The sequence below is a fragment of the Sus scrofa genome, chromosome 2 (assembly GCF_054392235.1).
Source record: "Sus scrofa isolate SSC_HxYL_T2T_F1_AM1 chromosome 2, Sscrofa_HxYL_maternal_Yorkshire_Landrace_v2.0, whole genome shotgun sequence".
In the NCBI taxonomy this organism is placed as follows: Eukaryota; Metazoa; Chordata; class Mammalia; order Artiodactyla; family Suidae; genus Sus; species Sus scrofa.
Genome location: NC_139384.1, coordinates 133,518,086 through 133,537,818, shown reverse-complemented (window position 1 = coordinate 133,537,818; position 19,733 = coordinate 133,518,086). Strand labels below are relative to the sequence as shown.

At 36.7% G+C, this 19,733-nt stretch overlaps 1 protein-coding gene across 14 annotated transcripts in view; it reads right to left on the bottom strand.

The window, feature by feature from the left end:
- The window catches only part of DMXL1 (Dmx like 1), a 141,342-nt gene extending 122,195 nt beyond the window's left edge, over positions 1–19,147 (bottom strand). For all 14 annotated transcript variants that reach the window (XM_021084664.2, XM_021084666.2, XM_021084667.2 and 11 more), the window contains exons 1-2: positions 18,556–19,147; positions 1,191–1,316 (exon numbers count right to left, since the gene is read on the bottom strand). In XM_021084664.2, coding sequence (XP_020940323.2) covers positions 1,191–1,316; positions 18,556–18,642 — 213 coding nt within the window. In that variant the 5' untranslated portion in view covers positions 18,643–19,147. The remainder of the gene's footprint in view (positions 1–1,190; positions 1,317–18,555) is intronic.
- Between the last annotated feature and the right edge of the window lie 586 nt (positions 19,148–19,733).

Below are 19,733 nucleotides of genomic sequence, written 5' to 3'. Positions count from 1 at the left end.
AATAGGGCAGAGTATGAATACAAGCATAAATATTAAAAGAAGTAACTAATGTTTGGAGGTGACTGACCACCAGCCCAGTTAGAGGAGAAAATTAACAGACATGAGGCCAAAAACGCAGGTTTAAGTCATGTTATTCAGGGACTCACACCAAGATGAACAATTTGAACTTTTCTACAATAATGGGAAACCAAGAATGTTTTTAAGCAAATGAATAGCAAGATAAATGCAGGTGAATTTTCTTAGAAAAAGTAACCCGGTAAAGTACTACAAAAAAAAAAAAAAAGTAATAATAAAATATTGATGCCTATGGTATCAAGAAACATTTCCTTCTTAAAAGTAAACAGAAGTCCCAAGTGCCAGAACATACAAATTTTCTTCTTGATACCTAAAGGAATCATCTGATTATATCAATATTTTTGAAACAAAGGAAATTTACCATTTATTAGAGTGATTATAAAACAAAATGACCTCTTCATTCTAGCCAGGACTGTCATAAAATCTGTCTTATCACAAAAATATAATTCATATTTGAAATTATTAATTTCTAACATTAACCAGCTCTATTTGCATCTAGATGGTATAAGCGAGTTTTTACACAATGATGACTGCAGAACTACAAAGCTAAGAGATCAAAACAAGCATGAAGATAAGGGGAAAAAATTCTAAATGATTTTTAGCATTTCATCATAAAAATCATTTCTGTAGTATGGTGAGAATAAAAGGCTGAACAAAAGAAAGACAGATGAGAGACACTTGTAACTCTGCTGAAAAGATATAAGGAGATAACTGTTTACAAAGAATGAGTCTAACAAATTCTTATCAGGAGTTTATCTGTAAATATACTAAAGTTTATTGTCATTCTTTTCCCTTAATCCAATCAATTTTTTAAAAAGTAAGCTTTACATCTATTCTAGAGGTAATAAATATTTTATTTCTTGGCCAATTCATAGAGAAAATTATGCTATGTTTCAAAATTATATAAGAACAGAATTCCCGACAATTTCTAAGATACAGCTGAGTCAGGAATTTTGTTCTTTCCAGTGCATCTTAGAAAGCCAAAGAAATCTGTAGCTACATTGTCTTAGAAACAAAAAGAAAGTCTCTAATTCAACAGGAAATAGATATTTCAGAGACTCTCTTGACAAAAACCACATTCAAAACAAATCTCATATTACCATAAGATTACAAACCTTGCCTTGTTGCATTGAACAATCTACACATCCTACTTGAATATTTCCATGTTTAGCTCCTGGGATTATTTGCAATCTTTCAAAATCACTTCCCAGTATAACAATGTCACATCCAGATGCATAAGCCTAAAAACAAAACAAGAACAAAATAAAATTAAAACGATAAAATTCTCAAGAAAATATTCATCATGTAGGACACTGGCATTAAATATCATTTTTTAACAGACTAACTTGATTCTTTTTAAAAAATTTATTATTTGAAAATATTTCCTTTACCCTACCCATACATAGTCCCATTAGCAAATTTGGTCAGTTCCATCTACAAAATATATGTGGATCCCTTTCACTTCTTACACCTCCACCCAATGCTACTGTCCCTACTTACCTACTATATATAATCTCTCTCTTGCACTATTATTTATACTCTGACTGCTCCATTCTTGCTTCCCTCTAATTCCTTCCCACACTGAGTGATCTTTTTAAAATGTTTATTACACAAAGTAATTTTCCCTTTTTAAGACTCTTCAATAGTTTCCTCTTTCTACCCGAAATAAAAAAAATCTCAACTCCTTACAAATGTCAATGCCCTAAATGATTGTCCAAACTCCCCAAACCTCACGCTAATCTTTGCTTCTCTCAACAGGCTCCTGCCCCTATACTGCCCTTCTTTCTGTTCCTTGGGCATATCAGTCTTTTCCTCCCAAGAAGTGGTTTATCTTCCTTCTATCTGCCTGGTCTTCATCTAGCTAGCTTTTTTCAGCAAGCACATCTCAGTTTCTGAATATGTTCTTCCCCCCAACCCTAATTACTTTCTATCACACTACTGTTTTTTCTTCTCCATAGTATAGTTAAGTTCTAAGACAAAAAGGTAGAGTTCAAGTTTATCTTGTTCCCTGCTCTTAGATCACAGAAGTTTCTTTCATTTAAGAGTTTCTGGCTGTTATCCTAGAATTTACATATATAGGCTAGCATGCAGCATAACAATGACAATACAATATCTATCACAAACTGTTTTCCATCTTGAGAAGTTCCTAAAATTTTATTAATTCTTTACTTTCTTATTTTTGCACATGTACATAAACCTTAATGTAAAAAAATCATAATATAAACTTTATGACTATAATTCCTACCAAAGCCAAAATAGTTCGGTACAAGCTACAAAAAAATATCAGACAAGGTACTTAAGAGAACATACAAATAAATCTGCTCACAGTTATCAACAAGAAAATGGGCCCTAAATTGGCAGACAACCTCTTAGTGGCCTAGTGGGCAAAAGAACTCTGATCTTTTGATTTTTGACCTGGTGCTGTTTCCATAGCAACACAGGGACTTCCCTAGTTAGTCATGCTTGCCTGGAATTTTCCTAAAAGGAATTAGGGGAAATCAAGTCTGGTTTAACTAGTGTTACAAAGTGGAAAAAACTGGCTCAGTAAACAAACAAACAAAAAAATCTCATGATGGTCTACTCATCTATGTAAATATCTACAGTAAAACCATAAGGCTTGTCACAAGACTATCAGCAAGAATTCCAAAAACTAATTTATTTTAAGAAAAAATTTTCATTAACAGTACTCCATAGTACCTTAATATTTTAGAAACTGATTTTCTCCTGAATATTAATTTTTTGGCCATGCCCACAACATGTAAAAATTTCTGGGCCAAGGATGGATTGAATCCACGCTGCAGGAGCACCCCAAGCTGGTGCAGTGACGGTGCCAGATACTTAACTTGCTGCACCACAAGGGAACTCCCTGAATATTAAATTTTGATAGGATACTGATTATCACTGTTTACTAAGAGACTGTTAGAATGTGTACAATTAAGATTTTCTCCTCATGAAACATATTTTTTCCAGTTTCCATTAACTAGAAAAAAACACTATATGTACATATATACACACACACACGAACACACAAACAGCAGGAGTTCCTGCTGTGGCAGAGTGGTTCAGGAATCTAAGTGCAGCAGCTCAGGTTTGCTCCCTGGCCTGGCGCAGCGGGTTAAGGGACCCGGTGTTGCTGCAGGGTAGGTCGCAGCTGTGGCAGGGATTCAATCCCTGGCCCAGGAACTTCCAAATGCCACAGGTGCAGCCATAAAATTTAAAAATAAGTAAGTAAATAAATAAATAAAATAAAATAAAAATGTGTCCTTAACTTTGCTTTCCTTTTGTTATATCTGCAATTATCTACCTACTTTCATATACTGTGTCATACCTACTTTTGTCCATCACAACTCTAAATTTTCCTGAATTGTCTACATTAATCCTCAAAATATCTCACAAAATTATTGTTTAATACAAGTATTAAACATTTACAGAGTTAATCAATGCAAAATTATCTCAAAAATAAATACCCAGCCCTACAAAGAGAAAGATGCCAACTTATTATGCAAATAAACCCTGACCATTAAAAGACCTATCCAGTTCTGGATTACCCTTGTTATTCTGATGCTGCTATATCATACTATCATTGACTAGTACTTCATTTTTTCTTAATGACAGTACTAGAAGGTACAAAGCTATTTCTCTCTAGGTTTGGTAAACTTTAAATAAAAACTAATGATCTTAATCTGGAATCTCTATCTTATTCAGTCTTTCTTCTTTCAGAGTTATATCTAATGGATGGTAATAAACTAGTAAATGGGGGGAAGGATATAAACAACTACAGTCCACAATTCATGAGCTATTCTGCTTGAGGCTTATGATAAAATTCTCTTGGTTTTGCTTGTTTAATTAAATATCAATCTCTAGTTTGACTATATAATTAAATGTAAAATTCATTAAAGACTCAAACTATATTTGCATTTTGTTCCATTTCTTAATCATTCTAAGAACATGTAACTATCACCATAAAAATCCTGCCGTGAATAGAATAATGATTGAATAAACTATTACATATCCACAACGGAGTATTAAAAAACTATAAAAAGAATGAGGAAGAAACCTAGGAACTGACTTAGAATGACTTCTAGGGGATATTAAAATATGAAAAAGCCAAGTATAAAAGGGCATATAAGGCATTTTTGTGTGTGTAAGGAACAAGGAAAGTAAAAAAAATAGATGTACCTGCTTACTACAAAAAGAAACAAAGGGAAGAAAAAAATAGGGAACAATAAAGTTGGTTACCTACAAAGGGAGAGAAGATGGAATGGAAGCACAGAATAATACTTTTTTTTTTTCCTTTTTAGGGCTGCACCCACAGGCCAGGGGTCAAATTGGAGCTGCAGCTGCTGGCCTATGCCACAGCCACAGCAATGTCTGATCTGAGCCACATCTGTGACCAATGCCGAAGTTTCGGCAATGCAGGATCCTTAACCCACTGAGCGAGGCCAGGGATTGAACCTGCATCCTTATGAATACTAGTCAGGTTCTTAACCCACTGAACCACAAAGGGAACTCCAAGATTTCATTCTTTTTAATGGCTGAATAATATTCCATACATTTCATTTACACACACACAGACACACCACATCTTCCTTAGCCATTCATCTACCAAAGGACACTAGTCATGACTTCTGCAACATGTTAAACACCACGCAAATTCAAAAAGAAATTAAATAAAGCAGAATGGGTGGGGGACAAAGGAACTAATTCCATTTCAAAAAAACACTATACACTGAAAGAAAAAAGGCAAGAAGGAATTAAGTAACTTATGAACACAGAATCTGACAATATATTTTCGGTCTTGGACAGTGAGAAGAAAAAACTAGTCCTCCTGCGTTTCTCCTTTACTCTCACATAATTACCACATTCACAACACTTTTGACAACAGATGTGTGGAGGTTTTAACTATACCAATCAATTCTATGACACCAACTGGACAACCTACAACTTAACTCAATCCTGACACTACCTGGAGCTAGCATCAGATCCCACAGGCTAAGTGTTCAGACTTAACTGAGACTGCCCTTCACTTCAGATGCTAGTCACGAGTAGTAGGTTGCCAAATTATCCACAAGTTCTGCCACATTTCGCTATAAATCAGAGGTTCCCATGAGGTTTAGTTATTTATTTACTAAAATAACTCAAAGAACTCAGAGAAACACTTATATTTACCAGCTTATTAAAGGATATGATACACAGCCAGATAAAGAGACAGGATGATGTCTGGGAGGGTTCAAAGTTCAGGGGCTTCTGTGCTCATGAAGCTGAAGTGCACAGCCTCCTGGTACGTGGATGTGTTCACCAACCTGGAAGCTCCCCAAACCCCATATTGTTAGGATTTTATGAAGACTCCCTCATGGAAGTATGATCAATTATTACTTCCATTTCTACCTCTTCTCCCCTCTAGAAAATGGACAATGGGGCTGAAAATTCCAAGCTTCTAATCATGGCTGGGCCTTTGGTGACCAGCTGCCCCATTCAGGAGCTCACTGAGAGTTGCTCCATTTAGAACAAAAGATGTTCCCAGTCCTCTTACAACTTAAGAACTTATAAGGGTTTCAAGAGTTCTGTGTCAGGACCCACGGTCAAAGACCAAATTTTAGAACAAGAAATGCTCCTAATACTCTTCTCACTTAGGAATTTACAAAGGTTTCAGGAGCTCTGTGCCAGAAGCGGGGGGCAGAGACCAATACATACATCTTCTGTTATATTAAAGGCAGGGTGAGGAGAAGAACTAACAAATTCTGAGCTCTTTTGTAGGTTTTTTAAAATTATAGCAGTATGGACATTGCAATGCTGAAGCTATTTTATTTGGTTTTGGGTTTTTTTTTTTTTTTTTTTTTCTTTTTTAGGGTTGAACCTGTGGCATATGGAAATTCCCAGGCTACGGGTCAAATCGGAGCTACAGCTGCCAGCCTACACCACTGTCATGGCAACACGGGATCAGAGCCGCATCTGTCACCTACACAACAGTTCACAGTGACACTGGATCCCCAACCTTCTGAGCGAGGCCAGGGATCAAACCCATGTTCTCACGGTTACTGGTTGGGTTCGTTACCACTGGGCTGTGACAGGAACTCCTGAAACTATTTTAGATGCATTATAGAATTGAGCAAATGAGCCAAGGTTCTCACTGTGTAAGAAAGACCAAAGAAATGAAATGCAAAAGACACAGTAGAGTCTGGTAAGACTGAGCTAGAATCAGAAATATTGGTATAAAATCATGCTTTCCAAAATACATATATTTTCATGTACACATGTAAACATGTGTGTATATGTGTATGTATGTGTATGTTATATACATATACATGTGTCTATTTGCTAGTTCTGTCCATTGAAAGGGCCAAGAAACAAACACTCTAGTAGCAATGACATCACTTAGCATCTTGATCTTGGTCTCCAATATCACTCCCTATTAAAAGAAATCAGCGCTCCTCAAAGAAATGTCTTATTACAGGGCCAGGGAGGGTAGCTACAATGAGAGCCTAGAACACCTTGTTATGCCAAAAAAGAAATGAGGTGCTTTAAAAAAAGAAAAAAGAGAAAAAAATACCAGGCAAGAATCATCATCAGTGGGTGCTTACTCCAGAGGGAAATTTTGATAAGGATCAGGATATTTGTATAGTCTTAAAATGTCCCTCACACATGGCTTATCAGCTGGGAAGAGGGAGAAAAGAAAAAGTTATACAATGGAGAAATTGGGCAACACCATGATGGGTCATCAAAATTAACATTACTGGAGTTCCCATCATGGCACAGCAGAAACAAATCCGACTAGGAACCATGTGGCTGTGGGTTCCATCTCTGGCCTTGCTCAGTGGGTTAAGGATCCAGTGTTGCCATGAGCTGTGGTGTAGGTTGCAGATGCGACTTGGAACTGGCGTTGCTGTGGCTATGGTGTAGGCTGGCAGCTGTAGCTCCCATTTGGCCCCTAGCCTGGGAACTTACATGTGCCGAAGGTGCAGCCCTAAAAAAGCAAAACAAATAAATAAATACGTAAAAATAAAAATAAAAATTCAAAATTAACATTACTAACGACAGATATCATGTGCCTCCAAATATGAAACCTACAGAAGGACACAACATCGCTGATGCAGAATTCTGGCCAAGAATGCATAACCTCAACCTAAGTTAGAGGAAACATCAGACAAAAGCAAAATGAGAAAAGGTTTGTTTTTTAAAAGGGGAAGGGGTACTATATTCTTGAAAAGTCAAGGTCAAAATTAATAAAGAAAAGGGAAAAGAAAGGTGATGCTAAAGAGACATGATAACTAAATGTAATACCTGATCATAGACTGAATCCTACACTGGAAGGGGTAAAAATGCTATAGAGAACACTGTTCTATCAACTAGTAAAACTGGAACATGGATAATACATTAGAAAAAAGTGGTATGTAAATTTATGAACTTAATAACTATACTGTGATTATGTAAGAGAATAAATACTCCTATTACATGAAACACAAACTAAAGTATTTAAGGGTAAAAAGTCATGACAAATATAACCTATCTTCAAATGGTTCATTAACAAAATATGAAGACACTTATAGCATGCACAAATGATAAAGAAAACAGGGATAAATTATTAACAATAGCCAGACCTAGGTAAAAAGAATATGGGTGCTCTTATACTATTTTCATTTTATAACTTTTTCTGGGCATGCAATTATTCCTAAATATTTTTTATACAGTAATGAAAACATCTCAAACCTAAATAATTATCTCAAAAAGTTTAATTATCTTAAAACAGAAGATGTTGCTACTCTTTGTGCTTTCCTCTATCTCTCAATCACTGTGGTCATCTGAGCCTTTAGCTGGGCAAAATGCTAACTACTTTTCACTGGTATCCCAGTTAATCTTCACAACAAATCTTCTGAGATATTCACTATAATTAATCCATTTTACTGATAAGAAAATTCAAACTTAAAGAGACTGAGTAATGAGTTCAAGTGTCAGAGCTAGTAAGAGGCACAAATGAGGCTGAAACCAAGTTATAACTAAGGGGAAAGAACATGCTCTTACTTCTGCTATGTAGCCATTAATGCCTTATAAATAAGCAGTGATGCGCATTTAACAACTGTCTCCTAATTTCTTGCCATAATTAAAAATAACTTCTTCAGATGTGAAGCAAATAGAATCCCCATAATTGCTAGTATGAATGTAAAATAAAATGATATCACTACTGGAAATTCCAGGAGTATAGCTGGAATTCCTACACACAGGTAAACTCTACCTCTAAGTTTACACTCAACAGAAATGTATCCATATATACACTAAGAGACATGTAAAAGAACATTCACAGCTATTCATAAAATCTCCAAAGTAGAACCAACTGAAATATATAATGGAATTTATAAATAGGCTGTAGTATAATCATACAATGCAATATTACAAAGCAATGGTTCTCAAACTGTCTGGTGTCAGGAATACTTTGCACTCTTAAGATTAAAAGTATTGAGGATAACCACCTTAGCTTCTCCCTCCCCAAGAGCTTCAGTTTATATGTGGGCAATTGTATGTATGTATGTATGTATGTATGTATATATTTATTTATGGCTGGACCTGCGGCATGTGGAAGTTCCCTGGCCAGGGATCAACCCTATGCCACAGAAGTGATCCAAGCCAATGCAGTGATGCCAGACCCTTAACTTGCTGTGCCACAAGCAAACTCCAATATTTAGTCTTTTAGAAATTAAAACAGAAAACTAGTATATCAATTGATTCAGTAATCAAAACTTTCCAACAAATAAAAGCCCAAGACCAGATAGCTTTACCAGTCAATTCTATCAAACATTTAAAGATTACTTAACAGCAATCTTTCTCAAGCTTTTCCAAAAAAGCTAAGAGGGAATATTTCCAAACTCATTTAATAAGACCAGTATTATCCTTATACCAAAGCTACACAAGGACACTACAAGAAAACAAAATTACAGGCTAATTTCCCTGATGAATATAGATGTAAAAAATATTCAACAAAATATTAACAAAGTGATTTCAACAGCACATTAAAAAGATTGTACACCATAATTAAGTGGAATTTATCCCTGGGATGCATGGATGGTTTGATAAAGGCCATATAGGACAAGCCCACAGCTAATATACTCAAGGTAAAAAGTTGAAAGCTTTCCTCTAAGATCAGGAACAAGACAGGATGCCCATACGCTCATCAATTCTATTCAACATAATACTGGAATTCCTAGCCAGAGCAATTAGGCAAGAAAAAGAAAAAAAAAGGTGTTTAAATTAGAAAGGAAGACATAAAACTATTTCTGCAGATGACAAAGTATTACAGAAACCCTAATGACTCAAAAAACTGTTAGAACTAATAAATAAACTTAGCAAAATTGCAGAATACAATATCAGGAGTTTCCACTGTAGTGCAATGGGTTAAGAATCTGACTGCAGGGGCTCCAGTTGCTGTGGAGGTGTGGGTTCGATCCCTGGTTCAGTAGGTTAAAAAGCTGCAGCTTGGATTCAATCTCTGGCCCAGGGAATTTCCATATGCTGCAAGTGTGGCCATAAAAGAATTTTAAAAAATCCAAAAATCAACAACAACAAAAAAATCAACTGCATTTCTATGTACTAACAACAAAGTATTCAAAAAGGGAAATAAGAAAACAATTCAGTTTACAATAGCATCAAAAAGAATAAAATGCTTAAGAATGAATTTAATCAAAGTGAAAAACCTGGTACACTAAAAACTCTAAGGCAATGATTAAAGAAACTGAAGATAACACAAATAAAAAGACATTTTGTGTGCTTGGAATGAAAAGATTAATATTTTTAAAATGTCCACACTACACAAAACCACAGATTCAATGTAATAGCTATCAAAACTTCAGTAGTGGAATTCCCTGATAGTGCAGTGGGTTAAGGATCTGGCATTGTCACTGCTGTGGCTCAGATCTGATACCAGGTTGGGAATTTTCACATGCCATGGACATGGTCAAAAAAATTATAGTGGCATTTTTTAACTAGGAAAAAAATCCTAAAATGCACATGAAAACACAAAAGACTTCAAATATCAAAAACAAGCTTGAGTAAGAAGAACTAAGCTGGAGCGATCACATTTCCTCACCTCAAACCACATTACAAAGCTATAATAATCAAAATAGTAGGTATCAGCACAAAAACAGACAAATGGGGGAGTTCCCATCGTGGTGCAGTGGTTAACGAATCCGACTAGGACCATGAGGTTGCGGGTTCAGTCCCTGGCCTTGCTCAGTGGGTTAAACGATCCGGCATTGCCATGAACTGCAGTGTAGGTTGCAGACACGGCTCGGATCCCACGTTGCTGTGGCTCTGGCATAGGCTGGTGGCTACACCTCCAATTTGACCCCTAGCCTGGGAACCTCCATATGCCGCCGGAGCGGCCCAAGAAATAGGAAAAAAAAAAAAAAAAAAGACAAACGGACCAAGGAAAAAGAATCATGAACCCATGTGCAACCCACACATATATGGTCAACTAATCTTTGACAGAGTCACCAAGAATACATAATGGGGAAAAGACAGTTTCTTCAATAAATTGATACTGGGAAAACTGGACATCTACATGCAAAAGAATAAAGTTGGATCTTTGTTTTACATCACACATACAAATCAATTCAAAAAAGGATTAAAGACAAACAGAAGACCTGAAACCACAAAACTAGAAGAAAATATAGGGAAAAAGCCCCTTGACAATGGTCTTAGTGATGTTTTTTGCACACCAGAAGCAACAAAAGCAGTAATAAACAAGTAAGACTACATTAAACTAAAAATCTTCTGCACAGCAAAAGAATAAAATTGAAAAGGCAACCTACAAAATGGGAGAAAATATTCATAAACTTCATCTGATAACAAGTTAATATCCAAAATATATAAGGAATTCATATAACTCAATAGCAAAAAACAAACAATCTAATTAAAAAAGGGCATGGGGTCTCAGACATTTTTCCAAAGACATACACATAGCCAATAGGTACATGAAAAGATGTTCAACATCACTAATCATCAGGCAAATCAAAACACAGTAAGATATCACTTCACACCTTTTACAATGCTACCATCAAAAGGGTAAAAGATAAGTGCTGGTTAAGATATGGAGAAAGGGGAATCCTTGTGAACTCTTGGTGGGAATGTAAACTGGCACAGTCACTGTGAAAAAACAGTATGAGGATCCTTCAAAAAATTAAAAGTAGAACTATCATATGTTCAACCAATCCAACTTCTAGAATTATATCCAAAGATGATGAAAACACTATAAGAGATATCTGCACTCCAATATTCATTTAATCATTGTTCACAACAGCCAAGATATGGAAACAACCTAAGTCTCCATGGACAAATGAATGGATAAAGAAAATGTGCTTTATACACACATACAAATACACACATAGTTTGAGGTTAGTATATGCAAACTGTAACATTTTGAGTGGATAAGCAATAAGATCTTGTTTGTATAGCACAGGGAACTGTATCTTATCACTTATCATGGAACATGATGGAGGATAATAGGAGCAAAAGTATATATGTATGTATAACTGGCTCACTTTACAGCAGAAATTGACAGAACATTGTAATCAACTGTAATAAAAAATTCTGTACAGATTTTGTACAGAAATCAACTGTAATAAAAAATTTTTAAGAATATTATTTAATCATAAAAAAGAAGAAAATCCTGTCACTTGTAACAACATTGATGGCATTATGCTAAGTCAGACAAAGACAAATACTGTCATATGTATTCTACTTATATGTGGAATCTAAAAGCAACGTACTAATAGAAACAGAGAATAGACTGGTGGTTGCTAGAGGCTGTGGGTAGGGAAATTGGGAGGTGTTGGTCAAACGATACAAACTTTTAGTTATAAGGTGAGTAAGTTCCAGGGATCTAATGTACAGCAGGATGACTATAGTTAACAATATTGTATAGTACAGCTGAAAGTTGCTATTGGAAAAAAGCTTTAGTGTTCACATCATAACAACAACAAAGTGGTAATTATGTGAAGTAAATGATATGTTAACTAACCTTACTGTAGTAAAGACTTCACAACATACATGTGTATCAAATTATTACATTGTATACCTTAAACTTACACAATGTTAATATCAACTGTATGTCAATAAAGCTGAGGGAAAAATAAGATGAATCTGTAAAGATAATCCAAACTGGATATCATGTAAAAGTCACCTGAAATAGACATATCTTCTTATGGATATTTCTAATAGAATATTTAAATTAATTCAATCTCTAGAGTTTATACAGTATGATGAACTAATAAGCATGGAAGTACACCAAATCAAACAGGAAAAACAGACTTTAATTTTAAATGGACCATGTGGAGCTCCCGTTGTGGCTCAGTGGTAACGAACCTGATTAGTATCCATGAGGATGTGGGTTTGATCCTGGCCTAGCTCAGTGGGTTAAGGATCTGGCGTTGCCATGAGCTGTGGTGTAGGTTGCAGATGTGGCATGGAGCTGGCATTGCTGTGGCTGTGGCATAGGCCAGTGGCTACAGCTCCAATTTGACCCCTAGCATGGGAACTTTCATATGCCACAAGCGTAGTCCCAAAAAGACAAAATAAATACTTTCTTTTATTTTAAATAATATTTATTTAAATTAAATAACAATATTTAAAATGAAGTAAAATACAATGGGTCATGTACCCAAAGTTCATAGCAGCACTATTTATAGTAGCCAAGACATGGAAACAACCCAAATGCCCATTAATAGACAATTGGTTTAAGAAGATGAGGCACACGGATATGACAGCATTAGCCATAAAAAAGAATGAAGTATTGCCACTTGTAGTGACATGGATGGATCCAAAGAATATGATCCTAAGTGAAGTCGAACAGAGAAAGACAAATACTGTATGGTATCACTTATATGTAGAGCCTAAAAATATAATACAAATGAATTCACATATAAAATAGAAACAGTCTCACGGACATAGAAAATAAGCTTATGGTTACAAAAGTTTCCTTTGGGAGCCGTGAGGGATTAATTAGGAGTACTGGATTAACATATACAAACTACACACATAAAACAGATAAGCACAAAGGGTTTACTATATAACACAGGGAACACTATCTAATGTCTCACAATAACCTATAGTGGAAAATAACCTGAAAAAAATATATAACCAAATCACTTTGCGGCACACCTAAAACTAACATAATATTGTAAATCGACTATATTTCAATTTAAAAAGTTAATCAATATAATTCACATATTGACAAAATAAAGAAAAATTAAATAAATAAAATGGGTTATGTATGATTTAAAAATAATCTATCTGCTACTAAGCCATAGCAGCGACAACACCGAATCCAAAACTACCAGGCAACCAGGGAACCCCTGCTACTAAATTCTTAAATAAAAATAACCCATCTATCTGATTTTGAATAAAAGCCTAAGATGTAATACTATACATAATATTCTAAACCAAAATCTAAAGCTAGTTTTATAGATTTTTCTAAAACAATAAATAATTCTCAAAAATTCATTTCAAGGTGTCATCAAAACAACGAAAACAGCATTGAGTTGTCAAATTGCCATGCTACCTAAGTTTCAAAATTAATATACACATATTACAATTGGTACATTAGCTGCTTCTGTCAAAAGATCTATAATCAGAATAACCTATTATTAAGCAATGAAAATTAAATTGACAAAAATCCTTGTATTAGGCACCTGTAACATTAGGTTTACCAATTTTGAGACTAATCAAGGTGCAAAGAACTCAATTCACATGTGTGCTATCAAGCGTATAACTGAAACATGATTTTTAACTTTAAACTTTGGCAGACAACCTTTACGAATATTCTAAATTTCAAAAACTACCCAAGGTTGTATCAGTCAGCATTCTTTCAGAAATCTTGTGATTTCTGTAAAACACTTCAATTTCCTGTTTTCACTGTTTTGTTTTAACCAATCATACCAAGTAAATATCCCAAAGAATTTCTTCCTGGTATACTTCCTGGTTAAATGACTTAAATTTGGCATGTTGTAATTAGTATTCTCGTTTTTTAAAATACAACATTAAAAATTAGGGTTACATCAATAATCTGGAAAGTACCATTATACTATTTAAAACATAGTATTTTTTAAAAAGCCAAATATTTTTTAAAAAAATCCAATTTGTACTCATTTAATGCCCTATGAGCACCAAAAAAATCATTCTTTCTCTAGATACAAACAGTATCAAACTTTCCCCTCCTGTATCTTCCTCACCCACAAACACTAAAACACTTCTAAAAAAAAAAAAAAAAAACCTCCTCTAAAGACTTTCCTACAGGGAACAAAAGAAAAATTTAAACTGAAAGATGTTTACCACAGAAAGTTGAGGAAGCAGAATGCAAGTTTAGCCTGCATTTCTCTACCAACAACTTCATAGCTGTGGTCAGATTCTGACTTCTACTATGAGTCCCCTTGGCTGGGAAGAGACTTGTCTAATAGAAAAGTGAGTCTGGAGCTATTACATGTGTGCAAGCTCTCATAGAGCAAAGGTATTTAAATTCCAAACTAGAAAAAGAAAGTCCTAAATATTTACATAATCTGTTTCTTGAAAATTGTGTCCCTTTCCATTCTATTCAAAACACAATTTTTGGAGTTCCTGTTGTGGCACAGCAGAAGCAAACCCGACTAGTATCCACGAGGATGTGGGTTCAATCCCTGGCCTTGCTCAGTGGGTTAAGGATTTGGTGTTGCCATGAGTGGTGGTGTAGGTCACTGGCACGGCTTGGATCCCCCATTGCTGTGGCTATGGTGTAGGCCAGTGGCTGCTCCAATTTGACCCCTAGGCTGGGAACCAAAAGCAAAAACAAACAAACAACAACAAAAAACAAACCACAATGTCAACAATAAGTATGGATAATCTACTATATATTGAAGCACATATTAGCATGCACAGAAAATTAGAAAATGCAGGTTCTAATTAACTATGCCTTTTTTTTTTAACTTAATACCTGTCTTTTACAAATAACATACTTTTTATTCTAAAAACAAAAGCTGTCAACAGATCAGGACCAGGTTGCTCACATACTTTCACTCTAAAAACAGTAGGAAATTAATAAAGCAAAAGGAGTGAAGAAGAATTCATATAAAGAAAGAAAAAAATAGAGAATTTTTGCTTAGTGTACCTAAAATCTCTCCTGGTTGCTCATCTGTATTTATAGTAAAATGTGTAAACTGATTTTGAAAAAAAAAGTTTAAACTTTAAAGTATTTTGTTTTGTTTTGTTTTTCATGGCCACCCCTGTGGCATATGGAAGTTCCTGGGCTAGGGACTGAATCTGAGTGGCAGCTGTGAACTACACAGCTGCTGCATCAACACCACATCCTTTAACTCACTGGGCGTTCGTCCAGGGATGGAACCTGTACCTCTGCAGCAACCCAGTGGGATTCTTAACTCACTACACCACAGCAAGACCTCCTCAAGAATTTTATTTGGACTCAAATCTAAATTATTAAAGATATCTTAAAAAACAGCAATTTTTAATTATACAGCAATAAATCTTCTTTATCTATTATTCATCAACTCAACCAGTATTTGTCAAGCACTTTTTATGTGCTAGGCATTATAATGAGTTTAACCTTTATAATAATTGATATTTTAAAGGGTTTCATGGGTAGTAAGCAATGTACTTAGTATTTTTTCATGTAACAACCCCATGAAAAAGTTCTTCATTTCATTTTACAGAAAAGAAAAAAGAAATTCAAAGAATATAAAAGAACTTGCCCAGAGACATACAACTAACTATAAGGGACCAGACTGCAAATCAAATTCAGGTAATAACTCTACCATTAAGTGACACCAGCACCTCAATCACCTTTCTAGGCACTCACAATGAAACTGTGGAAGACATACACAAGGCAAGGCAGGTTAATGATAAAATGCAAATGCAAATAAAGTGTTCTTAAAGTATAAGGGACAAGGTTACTGCCTACCAGGAGTTTTCTTATTAAGAACAAAGTCAAAATAGTTTGATGCCAGTTTTAGTAAAAAAGTGTCTAAAAGTTAGACATACTAACTGTATCAGAAATTGCTTTTGCTGTGCCTTTGGCATGCATAAGTTCCCAAGTCAGGGACTGAACCTGAGCCACAGTGGTGACAACACCAGATCCTTAACTTGCTGAGCCACCAGGAAACTTCAGCAATTGCATATTTTAAAATCTAGAATCCATGAGAAATGTCACTTAATTTCATTCAACTTAAAATCTATTGGACCATATTCAGAAGACAGAATCTCTTGTAATCTTTCAAAACAAGAATAAATTACCAGCAGATATGCAAAGGGAGGAATTACAAACATAAGTTTGTTCAGGGAAGACATAATGTACCAGGGGAAACAAAATATCCTTCAATGGGCCTACAAGATAAAGATTTCATGTTCCTACCTCAAGTAAAATTGGAATTTAGACAAAGTTTTTAGTGTACACATAAAATTCATCATTAATATTTGCTCTCTTCCTATGAAAAGAAAAAGCCAAAATCAAGAGGCTAAAAACAAAATTCAAGGAGTAAACAATAGATTCCACTTTTTATAGAAAAAGGAAAATTTTCAAGAGAAATAAATTTAAGATGCACATAGTGTCCAGAAGACCGAAGGCAAGAAACTTCCTATAACGGAACTCTCAATGTAATATTAAACAGTCAGGGATAAGTAGCTGCAAAGGAAAAAGATGAATGTTAATAAACTACCACCAAAATTATAGAAAACTGGGATCTTTTTATACTAACAACTACATCAACTAAATGTTTATTTTTACCTTATTTACTGGACTTCCTGGGATCTGAGAGAAATCTGCAGTGGGCCTGGTGGGAGATGATTAAAGCCTGGTCTATGGAAACAGACTTTAAAGTTCAGAAAATCTGAGCAACGAGCTACATGATGGTATAGGATGATCTTTAGCACATTAACTCACCTCTCCTTTAAAATAACAGAGGCATTCACCAAGATTTTACATACACTCAGAAGGGTCATTCAGGTGTATAAATGGGCCAGCATATTGTATATGCCTTGAAGTTCACACAGGTGCTTACGTAGATTCTGACTGCCTTCCTACAAAGAGTTGTTAGAATTGACACTGGAGGAAGCATTCACATAACTTGAAGAGATGGCAGAGAATGTAATATTACCATTCTATAATCTCCTACTAGAAAAATCTCCTTAGGATGCTTTTTATTTCCCCCTTCAAAATAGGGAGAGCAGTGAGCAATGTTCAACTTCATGAGGGCTACAGCTGATCATTGAGACCTTAAGACTTCATTCTTCTGAGTGTATTGAGACTAGGCAAACATTTACAATGAAAATCTCTAAAACTGCTAGTGTCAAGTGCAGCTAAGGCGTGTATGAGTCACTCTTCAGGGGAGGTACAGACTCTATTTGAAAGCAAAGTACTTGGCACAGATCTAAAAACACAATTAAGGCATTAAATGCCCATACCACGTTAAATGACTACTATTTTTTTCTATTATTTATTCTGACTGGAAAAGATCACCGAAAAAGTCAAAAGTAGATAAGAAAACCTGGGGCATCTATTAAGCTGTTTATTTTGTTTCACTTATTTGTGCAAAATTAAGTTTTACTTTTAATCGCAATTAAGAGACAGCTGTACAAGTTGCAGCAACAATCATGAGGGTTATAAATATATTCAGATAAAGGCTATCATGTGCAATACTGACTTGCAGCTTTAAACTATTATAAAAACTATAGTTATAAGGCAGAGAATATCACTATACTGGTAAATAGCCAGAAGTCTGTGGCCCTAGTCCTTTCAGTATTTGGGAAAGACCAATGAAAAACAGGGCACTTTCAGTAAACCTTAACCTGAAATTACCACTACATAGCAAAGAGGAGTTATACTGAAAAAACAGTAATTCAACTTTTAGTAATTAATACGAACAATCTAAAATAAAGTTTCCCAGGACTACTCAACTGTACGATATTCAAAAGATGGCAGGAGTGAACTATTTACAAAAAATATTTTTTTCTTTCCAGTTATCCTTCAATGAATTTAAAGGAAAGCAAATGAAAAGCACTGTTTTTCACTATATTTTACCCAGCGCTAGTTGATAGCAAACAATTAGTAACTGTGTTTTTAAGGCACACACTCTTTTTCAACTACAAAGATACTTGACCTTAGAGTAAGAACTGAAACCAATCCCAACTATTCCTAAACTTGACAACATTACACAGCAATGATTCCTGGATAAACGACTTTGGTAAACCAGCCCGAAGACGTCAGATGAAAAACTTTAAAAAAAACTACAAAACACTCTAACTTCCGAGTTCAGTCGGTACAAGGGTTTCTGCCTCCTTGGTCCTCAAATGTCAGGTTCGCCGCCGTAAAGGGCGGGAACCTTCGTTGGGGATGTGGGGACCCCCGTGAGGGAGACGAGGCTTTCTCGGCCTCTGCCTGGCATTCTGGGCCGAGGCCGGCTGACTCAGGGGCGCGGACTCGCCGCGGGCGACGCGAGAGCCTCCCTCACTCACCGTGAATCGCTGGTCGCCGACGCTGCCCACGGAGAAGCAGTGGTCGCCAGGGTTCACAGCCCCGGTCAGCACCTGGTGTAGGTTCATGTCGGCGTCTTAGTCCAGCAACGGACGTTGCCTCCCGCTCATGCCCAGGGCCAGCTGCCGCTTTCCTCCCTCCCTCTTTCCCTCACGGGCGGCGGCCGGGCTTGGGAGGCGACGGCGGCAGCGACAGGCGCCAGGAGCCGGAGCCACTCAGCCACTGCCCGCAGCTCATCCCGAGCCCCCGCGGGCGAGTCTGGGAGGGGGCGGGCCGGCAAGCGGGAGGAGCACCGCGCGTCCGCGCACCTGTCACAGCCCGCGAGGGCCCAGGTGATGCTCAGTGTTGACCCAGCCGCCGCGACCCCGAGCCGACCCACCGGCCAGGAAGGCCACGCCGTCCGCGACACTCAGTCTGGACTGTGGCTTGCCGGCTGGGACCGAGCCCCAGTGGCGCAAGCAGCACGCGCTCTCCCTCACCACCAGACCTAGCCCTTCCCGGCTCCGGTGCCTACCACCCCCACTGGCCTTCGCTGCTCTCTACGCGTCCCTAAGGCCTTTCGGCCGAAATATCGCGAGATTTCTCGCGGCTATGAGGAATACTGCAGTAAAGAATTTATTCCTGCCACAGTATACGGGTCCGCAAGTGGAAAACACCTCTTTGAGTGAAATATTGGCCAATCCTGAGCTCCCGTTCACCCAAGGCTCCGCCCACCACTGAGGATAGACCAATCTCTTTGAGGCTTGTGAGCGACGTCGTGCGTTTGAATATTCAATGTAAGAAGCCTAGCAAAAGCATAGAGAGCCTTGAATAAACTGAGTGTTGTCAGATTATGCTTTCGTTTAGGGCTTGATCTGACTTTTGGGCCAGAAAGTTAAAAGGGAGAAGTGTATTACAAATGCAGTTGCAGTGTCTTGGTCCTGGTAGAGACTACAAGTCCCAACAAGCACCGCTGCCTTAAGCGGCCCGCGAGTTTGGCCAAGTGAAGGTGAAACTAGAGGCGTCTCAGCGCAGAGTTAACTCTGGTCGAGCGCGTTTCCAGTTCGCTAGAAAGAAAAACTGGGGGAGGTTTCGACCCTTGCTAAGTACTAAATTTAATTTAACATTCGTTTTGAAGTAGTGCTGGTAATAATACTACACCGGCCCACGTTGAGATGGT